Source organism: Gymnodraco acuticeps, unplaced genomic scaffold, assembly GCF_902827175.1.
Source record: "Gymnodraco acuticeps unplaced genomic scaffold, fGymAcu1.1, whole genome shotgun sequence".
Taxonomy (NCBI): domain Eukaryota; kingdom Metazoa; phylum Chordata; class Actinopteri; order Perciformes; family Bathydraconidae; genus Gymnodraco; species Gymnodraco acuticeps.
This window is the reverse complement of record NW_022990590.1, coordinates 7,232,893-7,251,700: the sequence shown is the minus strand read 5'-3', so window position 1 is coordinate 7,251,700 and position 18,808 is coordinate 7,232,893. Positions and strand designations below refer to the sequence as shown.

The 18,808-nt window shown below is 41.1% G+C and overlaps 1 protein-coding gene across 1 annotated transcript; it reads left to right on the top strand.

Annotated features, from left to right (window-relative positions):
- The first annotated feature begins 154 nt into the window (after positions 1-154).
- Positions 155-18,474, top strand: fbxo16 (F-box protein 16). The gene is made up of 9 exons (XM_034228744.1): positions 155-351; positions 3,380-3,506; positions 3,823-3,858; positions 4,068-4,274; positions 12,053-12,217; positions 13,120-13,379; positions 15,278-15,371; positions 16,176-16,485; positions 18,080-18,474. The coding sequence occupies exons 2-9, from the start codon at positions 3,411-3,413 to the stop codon at positions 18,136-18,138; spliced, it is 1,227 nt and encodes a 408-aa protein (XP_034084635.1). The 5' UTR covers positions 155-351; positions 3,380-3,410; the 3' UTR covers positions 18,139-18,474.
- The last annotated feature ends 334 nt before the right edge of the window (positions 18,475-18,808 follow it).

Below are 18,808 nucleotides of genomic sequence, written 5' to 3'. Positions count from 1 at the left end.
AACATGATCTCCAGAAGCGAAAGGTATTTTTGCAGTATCAGAGTATCAGGGGCAGATGGTCTTTGCAGCAGTTGCAGTGTCAGGCTTTCTGCAGCTTCTACTATTTGTCATCATTAAAGTCACTGTCGCCTGCACACTCCACTCTGCACTGTGGTTTGCTTTGCAACACCCCCCTCTGTGTGTGACAGGCTCTGCCACTCACTGTTACTATGGGAACGAGTAAACTGAGCACAGGAAATTGGGAAATAAAAGAGAAGAAGAAGAGTTTGGTGTACAGACACAAAGGCTATCGGGAGAAAACAGAGAGAGAGAGGGAATGTTTCTCCTTCCGTCAGCTGAGGAGAACTGATGGTGAGTAAAATACTAGAGGAGTGTGTGTATACTATGAAGACGCTGCATGGTGTTTGTGTGTGTAAGGCTTGACCTTTGTCCTTTTAACTTCTTCTAACTGTGGACTGCTTTTCCTCACTCTTATTGAATTAAAGTTGTATATTATTTTTGTATTAGTATTGCCAAGTTACATAATAACAAAGATGGGGAAACAAGACATAATGCGAAGATGTATTTGGCCTTATGTGTACACATGTATTCATTGATTGACTATAAAATACTTTATTAATTATACTTAGCAGTAGCATATATAACGATAAAAGGAGGGGACCCAGACTTATTTTCCTAACTCTTGTTTTTACAAGATATGGAATTAAAGATGGAGGTATTTGTGTATTTGGTATCAGTGTATAGTAACATAATAACAAAGAAGGGGCGAGGATATAAACATCTGACTCTGGGCAAACATCATTATACACGATATATTTACACATGTATTCATTGATTTATTAGGCAAGGCAAGGCAAGTTTATTTATATAGCACCTTTCAACACAAGGCAATTCAAGGTGCTTTACAAAAATGAAAGACATTCAGATAAAGACATTTAAAAACAGTAAAAGATAATAAAAGAAACATTAAAAGAAAAAATACATGAATAAAAAGTACATGAATAAAAAGTACATGAATAAAAAGTACATGAATAAAACGTTACAGTGCAGTTTAAGATATGAATAGTTCACACAGAGGTTCCACTTTACTGATGAACACAATGGCTCAGTTTCAATTAAAAGCAGCGACAAAAAGAAAAGTCTTCAGCCTGGATTTAAAAGTAGTCAGAGTTGCAGCGGACCTGCAGGTTTCTGGGAGTTTGTTCCAGATATTTGGAGCATAATAACTGAACGCTGCTTTACCATGTTTAGTTCTGACTCTGGGGACAGAAAGCTGACCAGTCCCTGAAGACCTGAGAGATCTGGATGGTTCATAATTTATCAGAAGATCAGAAATGTATTTTGGGACTAAACCATTCAGTGCTTTATAAACCAGCAGCAGTATTTTAAAATATATTCTTTGACACACAGGAAGCCAGTGTAAAGACTTCAGACCTGGAGTGATGTGATCCACTTTCTTAGTGTTAGTGAGGACTCGAGCAGCGACGTTCTGAATCAGCTGAAGCTTTCTAATAGATGTTTTAGTGAGACCTGTAAAGACACCATTACAGTAGTCCAGTCTACTGAAGATAAAAGCATGGACAAGTTTTTCCAAATCCTGCTGTGACATTAGTCTTTTAATCCTAGATATGTTCTTTAGGTGATAGTAGGCTAATTTAGTAATTGTTTTAATGTGACTGTTGAAACTCAGGTCAGAGTCCATGACTACACCTAGATTTCTGGCTTTATCTGTTGTTTTGAACATTGCAGGCTGAAGCTCAGCGCTAACCTTTATACGTTCTGCCTTGGCTCCAAAGACCATTACCTCAGTTTTGTCTTTGTTTAATTGGAGAAAGTTCTGACACATCCAGTCATTGATTTGTTCAATGCACTTACTCAGTGTTTGAATTGGAGCATAGTCTCCTGGTGAAATGGTTATGTAAATGTGTGTGTCATCCGCATAGCTATGGTAACTTATTTTGTTGTTTTTCATTATCTGAGCCAGTGGTAGCATGTAGATGTTAAAGAGAAGAGGCCCCAAGATGGAGCCTTGAGGTACCCCACATGTCATATTTGTCAACTCAGATGTGTATTTACCTAAAGTCCCACCCAGTTTTCTAGTCGGTCTAGTAATATGTTGTGGTCAACAGTGTCAAACGCAGCACTGAGATCTAATAATACTAACACTGAAGTTCTGCCACTGTCTGTGTTTAAGCGGATGTCATTGAAGACCTTTACAAGAGCAGTCTCAGTGCTGTGGTTTGGACGAAATCCTGACTGGAACACATTGAAACAGTTATTTAAATGCAAGAAATTACTCAACTGTTGAAAAACTTTCAATGATTTTACCTAGAAATGGGAGGTTTGATATGGGCCTGTAATTGTTCATTACTGAAGCGTCTAGATTATGCTTTTTTAAGAGCGGTTTAATGACTGCAGTTTTCAGGGCCTGTGGAAAAACACCTGAGTGAAAAAACTTGTTTACTATATGAAGTAGATATGAGGCCATGCAAGGAAAAACATTTTTGAAAAACCCTGTTGGAATAATATCAAGGCAGCAGGAGGAGGATTTCAGATGTTGTATAATGTCCTCTAGGTTTTTATCATTAATCTGATGGAATTGTTTCATGGTGTTTGAATTGATTTTAAGTGGACACAGAGACAAAACATTTGCTGTACCTGATGCAGAGGCACTGACTGCTTGTCTGATTTTCTGAATTTTGTCAGTGAAAAAGGAGGCAAAATCATTGCACGCCCTGGTGGATAGAATTTCAGAGGCTACTGACACTGGGGGGTTAGTTAGTCTGTCGACGGTAGCGAACAAGGTACGTGCGTTGTTTTTGTTTTTGGCAATGATATCAGAGAAGAAAGACTGTCGGGCAAATTTCAATTCCAAATTATAAAGGCCAAGTCTCTCTTTATAGATTTCAAAGTGCACCTGGAGTTTTGTTTTTCACCACCTGCGTTCACCTTTTATTATATAAGACTTTAATAGTTATATCATAGTAGTAGCTCATAATGAAAAATGGAGGGGACCAAGACAGATTCCTTGTGCAACTCCAATGTCGTATTTGTTGGACAGGTGGTCTGCCGGAACATAAAATCGTCTTTCTGCAGGCTGGATTTGTGTCAGTTAGACTTCTTGAACTATTGCTGTAGGGCTGATTATCCTCTTGTCTTTTTTTATAAATCTCCACATGTATTCATTGATTTATCATATATACTGTAAGACTTCACTCACACTCACTGTTCCTTGAGTGAGATAAAAGCTGGTATGTTATGTAACTTCTCACTTTTTAAGAAGGCTAAACACAAGCCTTAAAGTGTTCAGATGATGTTAAATTGCATGCTGCACACACAACAAAAACATGTTGATAAAGTTTTGTTCTGTGTATTTTAGTGCATCACCTTCACCCAGCTGTTACTCGACGATGCCGCTTGCACAGAGGTCATCTTCCAGCTGTGCCAAGATGCAAACCAAACTGAGCTCCTGGACTCCTCTGAACCACGCTCCCTCCAACAGCAAGGTCACATGAAACATCACACAAAAACATATTAGTCAGATATATTCTGTGAATGATAGACAAAGTAGTGTCAATAAAAAGCCAAGACAATACAAATTAATACAACCTAAAAAAGAATCAGACAGGTATTAAAAAATGTTAAAGTTTACAGAGCAATAACTTATTGGAGAATATATCACCATGACCCACTATGTCAAGTTTAGCCCTTTGTTTTAGGAAATTGGACTCACTTATTTGTTTATCATATAAAGTATTACCTAATCATCATCTAATAACCACTATCTGTCATTGTCACTTACATTTTTCTCTTCTTTCTCAGGTGTTTGAAGAAAGGCGGAAACTTCTGTCAAAGTGGGTAGGTTCATATGATGATGATGATGATGATGATGATGATGATGATGATGATGATGATGATGATGAAGATGAAGATGAAGCTGCTGGTTCTACACTGCTGAGTGAACTCAGTGTGAGCTCTGGTAGATGTGAGAACCTCTCCATTGTGCTGATGGGTGCCTGTGGAGCCTCCTCTGACCCCCCCCCCCCCCCCCCCCCCTCCTGTGTCAGTGTGACAGGTGGAGTGACAGCCAGAGGAGGGCGGTGCTGCAGGACTTGGTGCTCAGCTGTTCGGTGGAGCAGCTCCTCTTCCTCAGCCTCAGTGTGAGCAGACGGCTCCCCCTGCAGGCGGCTGACTTCACCTGCCCGCTGCCCCGGGTCCTCTGCCTCTACCTCTTCTCCTTCCTGGACCCCCGCAGCCTGAGCCGCTGCGCACAGGTACACATACCGCAACACACACCCTTGCACTCTGTGGATGCAGGCTGGGGGGAAGAAGCTTTCATTTACTTTATGATTGTGTGAGCAGAAATCAATTACTATATCTGTTGACACCCGTCTTCATCAACATGTTTTTGGTTCTATGTTTTTTTAATATTCTTTAATTACAATTTGTTGGAATAATTTCAAATGATGTAACAGGTTGAAGTGGTGAAAGTTAGGTATCCTTGCTTATACAGTAAAAACAAGAATACAAAATACTCTTACTTGGGATACATTATAGTAATACAGAAATTGTTTCAAAGACTTCAATGTGTTTATTTTGCAGTAACTCATTTCAGAATGCTTTATATGTGTTATACTTATTCTATATCACTGGGTTATAGTTATTGACACAAGCATTCCCTTTGCAGATGTTAGTGGTGCTAATGTTAACTACTTTATATATAGGCCTACTGCCGAGTAGCTTCAACTGTATATCAATACAAAAATAATACATCCTTATTTATGAGCTGATTTTTATTTTTGCTATAATATTCTGAATCTACAACATTTTATTTGAAGTCATTTGTATTCTGTTTTATGCTGAACAGCCTGTGAATTATTTTTCCTGGAAATCAATTCAGATGTATCTTAATCCTTAATATTGTATCATCATTCATTTGTTGATGATGTTTTGTACTATGAATCTGAATCTGCAAAGTAAATGAAGCTTAAAATAAATCAAGTGCAGTAAAAAGTACAAAATGTAAGTACGAAAGTGATGCATGTAGAAGTTTAAAGTACCTTAATATTGCAATTTAGCAAAAATAATTGATGTACAGTATTGCACTACTGTATGTAGGATGGTTATGATGGATGACTCAACTACCGATCTAGCTCTAAGACCCCATTTACACGCAAACGCATACGCAAACGAACCGAATATATCAAAAAAGTCTTCCGTTCACACAAGACCGCTCGGAGGTGCTGGAGACGCTGTAGTACATATGCCGGGCCTGTAAGTGGCGCTGTACTTTCGCCACAAAATACAGCAAAAGCAGCGAAGAAGACCCCCGAGCATGGTTGCCATGGTTGCCCTTCTGTTTATGCCCCGCGGTGGATTTAGCAGCAAGTAGTTCATGTAATTCTCCATGTCCACTTGTTGCTGATGGTTGTGGTAGAGTAGCTGTAGATTTTGCACTAACATATGTAGCATGATCAGTAGCAGTAGCAGTAGCTACTGACAGTGCTGCAGGACTTGGTGCTACTGACAGTAGCTACTGACCATGCACCAGCAGTGAGCAGCAGAGGTGGGGAGAGGTGGGGCTATGGCTTCATCGTTATCAGTAAATGATCGTATAGGGCGTATACACCATGGTATACACAGAGCCGTTTGGTCCCCCAGAGCGTTCAGTTTGCAGATCTATCCATATTGGGACCAGCTTGGGACCCGTTACCGTTTGCGGGGTCCGTTTCCGCAATTCCGTTACAGCCTCGACCGGTCGATCGCGGGGAGATTCCCAGTCGATCGCGAGATGTGTCTAAAAATAGAACAACAATATTCTGTTTTATCGTTAATGTCCTATAACATAATCTTCCTGTGCCAGAATAATGCACTTGAATGCATCAAAGCTTTGTGATTGGCCGGAGTGACCCCATGTGTCGGGGCGTGGCTGGTGGGCAGTGGGCACTATTTCGCTGACTTTGTCCGTGTCAACAGGAGTGACAGTCCGCACACACACAAGACCGCAATTATGGCAGAAGCAAAAAAGCCCAAAATATATAATTTTCACTCCGAGTGGGAGGATGATTATTTTTGTATCTATTCCAATTCAAAGTCCATCGGTCTCATCTGCAATGCGAGCGTGGCTTTATCGAAGAAGGGTAATTTAGGAGCGGCATTTCAAAACAGTGCACAAACGCTATGAGACGGAATTCCCTCCTAATTCGTAGTACCCCTCACTGCAGTGCGCAGTACCTCAAGCCCCTCCTTCTCAACCTTTGAGGCACGTGACTAACGGCCAGTGCTTGAATTGGAATGAAAAAGGTGCCAGTACTCTAAAATCAGCAACTTTTTCAAGTCAATTTTATATATATACAGCCCACAAACAAGAATTTGGCTACTATAATGCTGGTGGGTTTGTCTCTTTACTACTGTATATTTTAGAAAGGTTCACTGTACTTAACATTTTTTATGATAGGCAGCGGATATGGCTAAAGCTCAGTAAGGTCAATATTAACTGAAAATATAACAATCAAAGTCTAGATCTTCTGCTGAAGACACATGAAGCAGAGACCTTTCAGGTGAGAGCCCCTCTGGTGGTGTTCAACATTAATGACAAGGAAACAAAGCTCTGGTCAGAAGCATTTTTTATAAAAAGCTTTAACAAAATTAAGTATTTCTGTACATTTTGAATGCAATCTAACTTTCCAACTCAGAAAACGAAAAACGAAAAAGTGCCAAAAGTCTTCTCACATGGCTGAGCTGCTTTGCAATATACTTCACCACTGAAGAATACAAATATGTATAAAGTAAACTATGATGCAATCTAACTTTCCAACTCAGAAAAATGATAAAGAGCATGAACAAAGAACATGTAAAAACAAATGCAAAATTTGCACAATCTAAAATGAGAAACTGTAACTGCAAGTAACAAAGTCTGAGCCATGGTAAAGAGTTACATTGAACACCAAGCTGATCAGATAACTCCCTGGTTGGTCTGAAGTCCTTCTATCTCCAGGATCTGTACAAATCGGCACATTATGCCAAAAGTCTTCTCACTGGGTGAGCTGCTTTGCAATATACTTCACATTGTTAGAAAAGGCTCCAGAAGGCCTTGGGACATCAGTATCAGGGGCTGGAGCTGGACAGGCTCTTTCATCAGCACTTCTCCTTCCCTTTGCCAGCCAGGACCTCACATACTGTTCCGGATTGAACTGTCCTAGTGATGGTCCATTACATTTAATGAAAACCAGGCTGGACAGTCGGCTGACAGAGAGAGCATTCCTTTTTGCAGTAAGGATATCGTTCATGCAGCTGAATGCCCGCTCACACTCACTAGTGGAGACAGCGATGGTTCGGACTGCTTTCAGTAGAGGCTCCATGGCAGCAGGTGTACGGGATGCCCTGGTTTCCTTGTATTCGCGAAAGCCCTGAACAGTCTCTCTTCTGTCCACTTTCAGCACTTCGCACAAACGTAGCACCTCTACGTCCCCATACTGTACGTCTAACTCCTCTTCAGGCCAACTTCCAGGATGGATAACTTTCATGTCCTGGATTAGCTGATTGTCCCGGGCCTCCCGGCCATGTAATGGGATTTCTCTTGTGCTGACATGAGAGGAGGTTGTGGAAGTCATTCTGTGTCTCAGATTCTCTACCATACTGCGGAAAAACTGACCTGCATGAATCTGTACAAGCCTGCCATTCTCACGCAGGGCAACACCCTTGAAGGACTTCTCAGCTAGAGCTGTATGAACTGTAGTCATGTGTGAGCCAGGCATGGTGACCATGGATTCAAAAACTCGTATTTCTCGAGTTAAGAGCCTATCTGCTGTAGGCAGTGCCATCTCTCTTTTTTGGAGTTGCCGAGAGAGGTCGCTGAGCTCTGTGAGCGCATCGTACATCAGTCCCAGATTGCTGACAAACGTTGCAGATGTGAGCACATCATCCAGGCCCTTGTACTTTGCTCTGTCTCTGGAATCCCTGCTCGTGTCGTTTGCAGCATTTGTGAAGTGATCATGAAGCACTCGGTAGTTTTCCCAGACTGCTCTGACGCTCCTTTCACTTGAAGCCACCCAGCGGATGGACAAAACACGCCCTATCACCAGGAGACGCTGTCCGACTGCTTGCGCACACTGCGCTAACTGCCTCTGATTTTTGGGGGAGGCATGGAACAAGGAATAGAGTTTGTCAAAAAAGATCTGGAAATGATTGAGCCCTGAGACCTCCTTGACCACATCCCCAACTGCCAGCTCTAGACGATGATTGGAGCAGTGCCACACAAACAGGCTTGGGAATTTACTACACAACTGGGTAGCAACGCCTGTTCTCTTCCCTAGCATGACTGAAGCCCCATCACATGCAAAAGAAACGAAACACTGACCTAAAAAGTCCTCGTTAAAATCTCTTCCAAGACACTCCATTAACGCCTTTGTGATGTCATCAGCCGTTGTTCCATCCAACTCGATCAGCTCCCAAAAAAACGTTTCGGGCTCAGCATCAGCTAATGCTGAGCGTAGACACACAACAAGCACCGTTTTACCACTAATAGTGGTAGATTCATCGACCAAAACACAGTTTTCTTTGGTTTTCTGTAATGTCTTTTGCCATTTTTTTCTTCAGCTCATGAGCTATGTGGTCGATCATTTCGCCACAGGTTTTATTGGAGTGCAAAACCCTGCCCACGTTCAGCCCATTCAGTTTCTGTACATTCAAATCAATTGGCATGTCTGTGAATGGCCGGCTATGTTTGCCAATTTTATATGCCGTTCGAAAAACTCTGATAGTGGTGTCTAATTCAGATTTATGCATAGACTGCACTTGATGTTGAATAGTTTCACGTGAAGCAGATGTAAGGATGTCAGCAGCTTTGACATGGGCTTGTGATTCTTTATGTTCTTTGATTTTTTTTCTCAGGCTAACTTGTTGTTTGCCCTTGTCAACACCGAAATGAGACACTGCACACTCACCCCATTCAGTTGACAGTTTCAGTCCTTGTCCAGTGTGTATTCCCAAAGATTTGACATCTCTGCATATCCGACATCCTAGCTTCTTATCTTTAAGAAGGAGCCATGCATTGGTCTTGCAAAAATATTGCACCTGGTCCGTTGTCCAGCAGTCAGGTGCATCGCTTTGCCCGGTGTTGGTGGTGGCAGTTGCGCCAGCAGCAGCTAACGTTAGAGGCTCTGGAGGAGGGCGGCGGAGCTAGTGCTAATGCTAATGCACTAGAACTTGGAGCAGGAGGATCAACCAAAGAAAGCTCCCCATCAGACACAATTTCCAACACAGGCACAGCATTCTCTGTATTTGAAGTTTCTTCCGGCGACAACCGCTGTCTTTTTGCACTTTTATTAATCCACGCTAACATTTTAGAAATGCTAATTTGTGACGTGACTTGCTTTCCTTCTCTCGGGGGCGTGCCTGCTCTGTTCTATCACTCTACATAGCCACCCACTGGGTGGGAGTTGCACTGCATAAACACAACACACGTGCATCTAGGTATGTAAATTGTAAAGCATTAAAACATGGTTTTACTAACAGTTTTCAGTATGTTGTTACTTCGGCATTATTATTATTATTATTATTATTTTGAAACGTGTATTACTATTAAATCACGGTCAAATAGGTTAATTTTGACAGTCGTTTCCACCACAGTATTTACATGGAGAAGATAAGCCCCGCCCCCTCTCCAGCACGTTCTGTTTGAATGACAGGAGTAAACAGCTGACAGCCGCTGTGAAACTCCAGCGGTTAGAGCGATGAGAATGTCAGTTCGGCACCTCATGACGCATCTACTGAGTACCGGGCGGCTGTATATATATATATATATATGGATGTATAATAAGAACGGCGGGAGAGTGTTGAGTACTGGCACGGTGCATGAGTACCGGAGTACCGCCAGCATGCCGGTACTGAGCAAGAAGTGCCGGTACTCCATGGGTCAGAACCAGAAGTGCCGGTACTGCGTACCGGTGAGTACCGGCCCAATTCCAGCACTGCTAACGGCCCCTCCTTATCAACCTTTGAGGCACGTGACTAACGGCCCCTCCTTCTCAACCTTTGAGGCACGTGACTAACGGCCCCTCCTGACTAACGGCCCCTCCTTCTCAACCTTTGAGGCACGTGACTAACGGCCCCTCCTTCTCAACCTTTGAGGCACGTGACGAGCTTCACAGTTCTGTTCTGTTTGTCACTGTCACTACCCGATCTGCAGCTCTGCCCGATCTGCAGTGCGCATGTGCGAGATGGTCCGCCATATTGGACAACTCCGGACGGCAACCCAAGTAGGACAACATTGACACAGTGGCTTTGGGCAAAGCTCAAAATAAAACGAGAGAGAGATGAGTTATTGTTATTACAACGTGACTTCACTATTATTTAACAACTCTTTTTATTGGGTTCTTTTATTTGGGGTTAAGTACATTGTCAGAATAAGTGAGAAATGGATTTAACTTATGTTAGACAGCTATCATACTGAATACATATTTACTGTGAATGTGTGCAAAAATGTATGGCATATAGCTGTCTAACAGAAGTTAAATTCATTTCTCACTTATTCTGACAATGTACTTAACCCCAAATAAAAGAACCCAATAAAAAGAGTTGTTAAATAATAGTGAAGTCACGTCGTAATAACAATAACTCATCTCTCTCGAGTTTTCCTTTTGAGCTTTGCCAAAAGCCACTGTGTCAAGTGTCCATCTCGGGTTGCCGTCCGGAGTTGTCCAATATGGCGGACCATCTCGCACATGCGCACTGCAGATCGGGCAGAGCTGCAGATCGGGTAGTGACAAACAGAACAGAACTGTGAAGCTCGTCACGTGCCTCAAAGGTTGAGAAGGAGGGGCCGTTAGTCAGGAGGGGCCGTTAGTCACGTGCCTCAAAGGTTGAGAAGGAGGGGCCGTTAGTCACGTGCCTCAAAGGTTGAGAAGGAGGGGCCGTTAGTCACGTGCCTCAAAGGTTGAGAAGGAGGGGCTTGAGGTACTGCGCACTGCAGTGAGGGGCTTCTCCCTAATTCTGCCCTAGGCTCCCAAAAGGGGAGGGACCTGAAAGGACAGCTAAATGCACAGCAGTCCATTTCCACCAGGCCCAACAACAAGAGCAAGGCTGCTACCAGAGCATCTTATTGTGTCAGTCACGTTCTTGCGAAACACATGAAGTCTTTCAAAGACGGCGAAGTTGTGAAAGAAGCATTCCTGGAGGCTGCCGACGCACTTTTGGGGGACAGTAAAAAATAACAGTAGCATTTCAACAGGTTTTTGATAAAAACTCAAGTTAGATACCGTTATTAATCAGCTGTAAGTTTTAGTTTGTTTGAACTTATTCATTATAATTATTTTACAAAATGGTATAAGAATGCAAACATTAAGATCTGTTCTGTTTAAATTGATTATAGTCTATTATCAATTCAGGTTAAGAAACTAGTGTTGCTTGCATGCTATTTTAATGGCATTTCTCTTTATACTCTAATAAAATGCAACACATTCTAATTTAAAATGTAATAATTTTGTCTTTTTTATTGCGCTTCGGCTGTGTAGCTTCAGATCTGAGTTGTCTTATTAGTAAGTCTAATTTATACTTTTGTAGCAACACTATTTTTATATAATGGCAAAGAAAGGGTTCAGAGTCTTTTCTTTTTTCCATGTGTCATATGTGGCAGCACTGTTCAATGTTTCTTGAAAACATTACCCACTGTAGTGACGTGTGAATAAACTCCAACTCTGTATCAACAACACTGTTGTGTAACTTCAGTTAAATACTTGTATGTGTGTAGATTAGAAAGAGGTATGATAAAGGATCTGCAGTATTTTATGAAGTATTCATCGTACAAAGGTCAGTTTTATACAAGTAGAAGTGTGTATTTACCTGGAAGTAGGCTGTCAGTATTGGCTACGCCTCTCTATTTGGCCTGGTAGATCTCGGCAGACTGGCAACTTTAAAAGTAGCTCTCGGTTCAAAAAAGGTTGGGCACCCCTGATACGAAAGAGAAAAGTAGCGGATACAACCGTTTGCGTTCTCGTGTAACAGCACCTAAGTCATTCTCTCTTTCTGGGTGTTTTCTTGAATCCCCTGCTAGGTGAGTTGGAGCTGGAGGAGCTTGGTGGAGCTGGACCAGCTGTGGGGGCCAAAGTGTCTGAGGCTGGGCTGGGGCCTCACCTTCACCCCCACCCCCCTGGAGCAGGGGGTGTGGAAGAGACTCTACATCCACTCTGTGCAGGAGCTGAGGCTCACCTCACTGCAGGTCAGGAGGTCACACAGAATAACTCGAGCAGTGTAGAATATATCTTACTGAATATTAACTCTGATGTGAGTGTCATAGAGACTTCATGTTTTCAGTGGCTGTTGATGGCTACATGTACCTCGGACAGAACATGCTAAGATTGCTAATAGCTAAAACTGCAATAACTCATCTCTTTTGTTTTGAAAATAATATTTTCTGCATGGCCCCTGTTTGATAAAGACTTATTTTAATAATAATTATATTATAATTCTCACACTGCGAAAATAATCCACTACAAGTGTAAGATCTGCATTGAAATGGTTACTTAAGTAAAAGAATAATCAGGTAAATGTACTTGAAATATTAAATGTAAAATTAACCACTCAATGCAGAAACTCTTAAAAATGATTCGAAATAGATTTTTAAAACAGCAAAATCTAATTTTGGGTGCCTGTTCATTTTTGCAAAAATAATTGACTTCAATGTTTATCAAAATAATAAATGTTCTGTTGATTAATCAACTCATTCACTCATTGAATAATACATTAATCATTAAGGCTGTACTTCACGCTGTTAGGTAGTTTCATTTATTAAAAAACATCCTCATTTTTTTGTTCTTTGGATTTTTTATGTGAAAATGTATTTCATTTGTTGAGTAACTTAGGCTTTAAATAAGTGTTGAGAACATTAAAAATATTAACCTGAATGTGGAGTAGAATAAGAAAGTAAATACCCAAGTACTGGTTGTTTAAACGTGTACCAAAATTGTATTTGAGTAAAGATACTAAGTTACATTCCAACACTGATAAACTCAAAAATCAAACATGTAGTTGTCAAATATATGAATATTAGTTATTATTTTAGGATAACTAAATCAAGATTCAATGATAAAATGTTTATAAAAATGTAATGTATACCTCCAGGCGTCCTCCCCCCAGCAGCAGTTGGAGGCTCCACACGTCTCCTCCATCAGTAAACCTGAAGATCTGTCAGAGGCGGTCTTCATCAGTGAGGGGGGGGCAGCCTCCATCAGCCAGCCTCCAGGAAGCATCTCCAGGACGGGGATAAGAAAGGAGAAGCAGCCTGCCCCCCCACCCTGGAGAGACTCTGACAGACGTCCTGCAGACACTCTGCGCTTCAACTACCTCGACAACCTGGACCCCCCCGAGCAGGCTCTGAAAATGTAAGACGTCAAATTGGATTGTTATTGGTCAAAAACATCAAAACGTTTAAACAGTTGAAAGTGAAATCCAGTTAATGTTAGCAGAAACAAACAAACCATTTACTGAACTTCATTATGTTTTAATGGGACTTGATGAACAGTTATTAAGTAGACCATTAATGAATGGTCATTACATTAGCACTCACAAATGAAACATCGTTAATAACAGAGTCCAGAGCATGGGGCTGTGGCTGTGATGTAGAGTGGGCGTCTACCAATCAGAATGTAGGTGGTTTGATCCCAGGACCCAGCCCCCACAGTCAACATGCCGATGCGTTCTTGGGCAATATACTTAAGATACAGTGTGTGAATGTGAGTCTCCCTGAGCAGGTAGCACCTTGTATGACAGCTTCTGTGTGTAAATGGGTGAGTGCTGAATTGTAAGTGTAAAAGACTTGGAAAGCACAATATAAATGCAGTCCGTTTACCATTGATTGGCCTTAAAACAAGAGAGATTGTACAATTTGACTTTCTGTATTTACACACCATACTGTATTATGCAAAACTAAATGTAGATATTCAGACGCAACTCTCAGTCCACAGCCACAATCTGACATGTGAGATAACCTAGAAATAGAAATATAGCCATATAGTGTTGATGTTCACACATTCTTAAAACTGGGCCTCCTGTTTCTAACAATGCACAGTTAGAAGAAGAACTGTCGTACCATTTTACCAGCCTTACATTTACACAACACCTTCAATTCTTTTCAATTGTTTGCAACTAAGTTAGGTAAGCAACATTTTTACACACAACGTTATGCTGACTATGTGGTCATAGTTTTTACATCTTTATATTTCATTTGTAGTCTCTCCATGGTTGGTACGAGATCTAAACATGGAGGCTATGGTTAGCACTAGAGGTGGAAGAAGTACTCAGATCTTGTACTTGAGTAAGTGTAGAAGTAGAAGAGTTTAATAATGTAATTATGGGGGCTCTAACCATTATCTGCAATGAATTGAGCAGAGGGAGGTGTCGGGGGGGAGACAGATGATGCTGGGTGAGATAGAGGACACTGTGGCATTAAATATTCAGGCTTTGATGATATTTATCAGACAAAATTAATAATGTAATACTCTGTTACAAGTAAAAGTCCAGCAATCAAAATCTTGCTCAAGTAAGAGTACAAAAGTATTTGCATGCAAGTAGTCATTATGCAGATTGGTCCATTTCAGAATAATATATATGATATGTTTTATAATGATTGATCATGAAAGTGTTCTCAAAGCTGGTAAAGGAGCAGCTAGTTTGAATGACTTTGTAGACTGCAGGGTAGCTGGTGGATTTACTCCAGGTGGAACTAAAGTCTGATTCAACACTTGATTATATTTCACATCATTCATCCACATCTGTAAAGTAACTAAAGGTATTAAGTAATTGTAGTGGAGTAAAAGTACAAAGTAGCAAAGAATGGAAATACTTAAGTAAAGTGCAAGTACCTCAAAATTGTACTTGAGTACAGTTCTTGAGTAAATGTACTTAGTTACCTCCCAACTCTGCACTTCATCCATTTGCACATAGTACACAGTGCGAATTACAGTAATATTACAATGTATCTGAACTATTCACAACCTAATGCAGCCAGAAATAGGACCACAAATAAAAGTCAAAAAAGTCACAAAAGTCAGAATAGGGCTAAAAAAGGTTGGTGCCATCGACAGGATCTTGTAAAGAAGCTCAATTCATTGCAGATAATGGTTAAAGCAAATGATGAAACACCATAACACATTATTAGATTAATGAGCGCAACAGACACATGTTGCTCTTTGACCCTCGTCATCTGCAGGTAATATAACCAATTATTATTATGTTTGAAAGAGTACTAATGGTGTTGCTCCACCTGCTCCTCTCCCTGCAGGCGGAGGACCCTCAGAGCCCCCACCTGCAGCAGCAACACACCAAAGAAATCCCCGTCTGAGACACACTACAAGCTACGCAAAGCCAAATCAATGGTAGAACATGCTCCATCCATCACCCCCCCACCCCCCCCTACTGTGACTGTGACCTCCATGTCTGAATCAGAGGAGGGGTAAACGTGGGAGGGGTCTCTGGAGATGGTGTAACCAGCCGACATCATGCATTATGGAGCAGCCTTTACACAGGATGTTAATGATGCTGCTCAGAGAGGAAGGTGTCGGGGGGAGACAAATTATGCTGATGATGGGGTGTGAGGGGGGGGGGGGGGGGGGGGGGGGGGGGGGGGGCAGGGTGAGATAGAGGACATTGTGGCATTTAATATTCAGGCTTTGGTGATATTCATCAGACAAAATGAATTAGCATGGATACTGGAGCTAATCAAATGTGACATAGGACAGTATGAAGATGGAAATATTTTACTGCACCAATTTGAGGTTTTTACTTGAGTATTTTTTTTCATGCCACTTTCCTACTACTCCGACGAGTACTCCACAACAATTCAAAGGGAATTTAGCCTTTTATATTTTACAAAATATATTTTCAGGTTCATATCAGTACGTAGTGCCTCTACTGGGACATGTCTCCATGCTTTAATGTTCAGAAAGCTCTTTATTTGTCTCATACTGCCTGTGCTGCAGCACCTCTTTTCACCCTCTGTCTGAAACCAGAGCCCAGTCTGCTCTGATTGGTTAGCTGGCCGGCTCTGTTGTGATTGGTCAACTGTTAGTATCTGAATCAGAATCAGAATTCGTAATTGTGCAATGGGTGCAGGACTCTTACTTGTGAAAATGTGGTTGTCAAGGTAACCCCACTTCTCTTCCTCTTCCCTCTTCCTTCAGATGTTCCTCAGCTCCAACTGCAGACCTCCTCCTCCTCCTCCTCCTCCTCCTCCTCCTCCTCCTCCTCCTCCTCCTCCTCCTCCTCCTCCTCCTCCTCCTCCTCCTCCTCCTCCTCCTCCTCATTACGAGAGTCGACCCTCTTGGGCGTCTCCCAGTCACGACCACCCCGTCACCAAGGAGCCGGTCGGCAGCCTGATGCGCTTCGCCCAGTGGAATGCAGGGATGCGCCCGGGGCCGGTGAAGTGGGCGGGGCCCCGGCCCAGGGGGGAGGCGCTCAGGGCGTCCCAGCGCTCTCACAGGAGCCCCCCCAGTAAGAAGCACGCCCCGGGGCTCAGAGTGATGTAACACACTGCAAGACACACATTCAGGACACATTACGGGATAAAACCACTGATTCTGCAGGAAAGTGGCAGAATTTAGGCACTGTTAAAATGGCTAATAATGTCATGTATTAATAGAATGTGTGCTGTTTGTGACCCCATTAGAAATTGTGCTGGTATTGTTACTAACTCCTGAGTGAAACTAAATCATTCATTGCTTTTATTTTTAAAGCAAAGCATTAGAAGTAATTGTAGGCTGCAGCTTTATTGGAGAGTCCCACAGTGGGGAAATGTACAGTGTTATAGCCAAATGAGCCAAAAGTAACTACGTACATTTGCTCAAGTAAAGTACTTCAGTACAATTTTGAGATACTTGTACTTTACTTGAGTATTTACATTTTGTGTAACTTCAACCGCACTACAAATAACAGTTAAATTGTGCACTTTTACTCCACCTCATGCATTTAATACCATTAGTTAGAGATCTGGTTGAATGTGAAACATAATCAAGTGTTAAATCAGACTTTAGTTCCACCTGGAGTAAATCCACAAGCTACCCTGCAGTATACAAAGTCATTCAAACTAACTGCACCTTTACCAGCTTTGAGAACACTTTAAAGATCAATCATTATAAAACATATCATATATATTATTCTGAAATGGACCAATCTGCACAAGGACTACTTTTACTTTTGGTACTAATACTTTGACTTGAGTAACATTTTGAATGCAGGACTTTTACTTGTAACAGAGTATTCCTACACTCTAGTACTTTAACTCAAGTACAAGTTCTGATTACTTCTTCCACCTCTGGTTCTAGCCTTCTGTATCTGTAGCAGAAAAAAAGGCAAAACAAATTGAGTATGTCAAATTAAATAAAGAGTAAAGCACACATTAATACAATCAAAATAAAACAAGTTCACATCCAAGGTAACAAAAAAAATAGGTAGCAGTGTTATAAAAGTAAGAGAACAAATACGAGTATTGGGGTAAACATTTGAAAGACTTACTTGGTTTTACCCTTTGGAAATACATTATGCTTTTTTAACGTACATATTTTCTCAAACTAGGACATCTCCATTGGCCTGTTAAAAATACAAAGGTTAAAAAACCCAACTTACTATTGTAGAAAAAGTGACTCTCTTATCTGAACAGTGTCCTGAGGCATGTTTGGCAGAAAATGTTCATTTTGTTTTACATCAGAAAATATATTTATTTCATGGTGCAACAAAAATGAAAAAATAAATTGTATTTCAGGCTTTAGAGCTTTTTCATGGAAGACCTCTGACGTCAAAGCAGGACAAGTCTAGGTGTTGAAACTGAAAGATAAAGTATGTGCAGTTTGAAATGCATCTACAAAATGTTTGACATTTAACAGTTAGAATAAAATCTTTTTTGTGGGACAATTGTTTTACTGAAGAGTCCAAACAAAAAAGGTATACAGCGAAATTCTGCGATTTTGATACTGATCCTTTGTTGACCAATCAGAAGTCTCACTCTGACTAACATTACAGTGGTTGTGCTTAGTGATTTGAATCTCAGGTGTAATCATCACTAATACACTGTATGTTATACTTTCCCCAGGTGTTCCCCTGTTTGAGGTTCTTCCCTGGACTGTGCCTTTCTCAAACACACACAGATGAAGCTCATCGCCTCCATCAGGAACACATCAAAGCTGCTGCATCAAAGGGTGGAGTTTATATATTTTCAACATGTAATGCCGGATACATTACATGTTACTTGTTAGACGCTTTTATCCAAATACAACTGAAATCTCTTGGCAAGGTATTGAGTAAGAACCGCACTGCTAGTGGCAGGCTGAAAAAAAAGCCAATTATTAAGAGTCATTCTAACTCAATATATCATATTTGTTTTACATTGTGTGAAAATAACTCCAGAAAAAGATTTACAGAGAACCATTTGGGAAGAAAAACACTGAAAAAAATACTATAAATAAATATAAATCTATAAATACTGTATGCAAACTGAGGATCTGCTGCTTTTCTTTAACTTATTTGAAACCTTTGAAAATATTGGCTTCTGAATTTAGTTTGTATATTATGTTAAAGGTGGGGTATGTAATTTATTTCAGAAACACTTTGTTATATTCCATGGAATGCTCTCAACATCCCGATAGCAATGAATACATGAAATGCTTTGACAATACATACAAAAATGTCATCTGTGGAAGCCGTAGTACTGTAAAAAGTACGACCAATCATCTGAGCCGGCCCGGCTAAAATAACTGGATGGCCTACCTGCCTGTCAGCCTTCCATCTGTGCACAAACCTATCTCGTGCCCTCGTTGGTCAT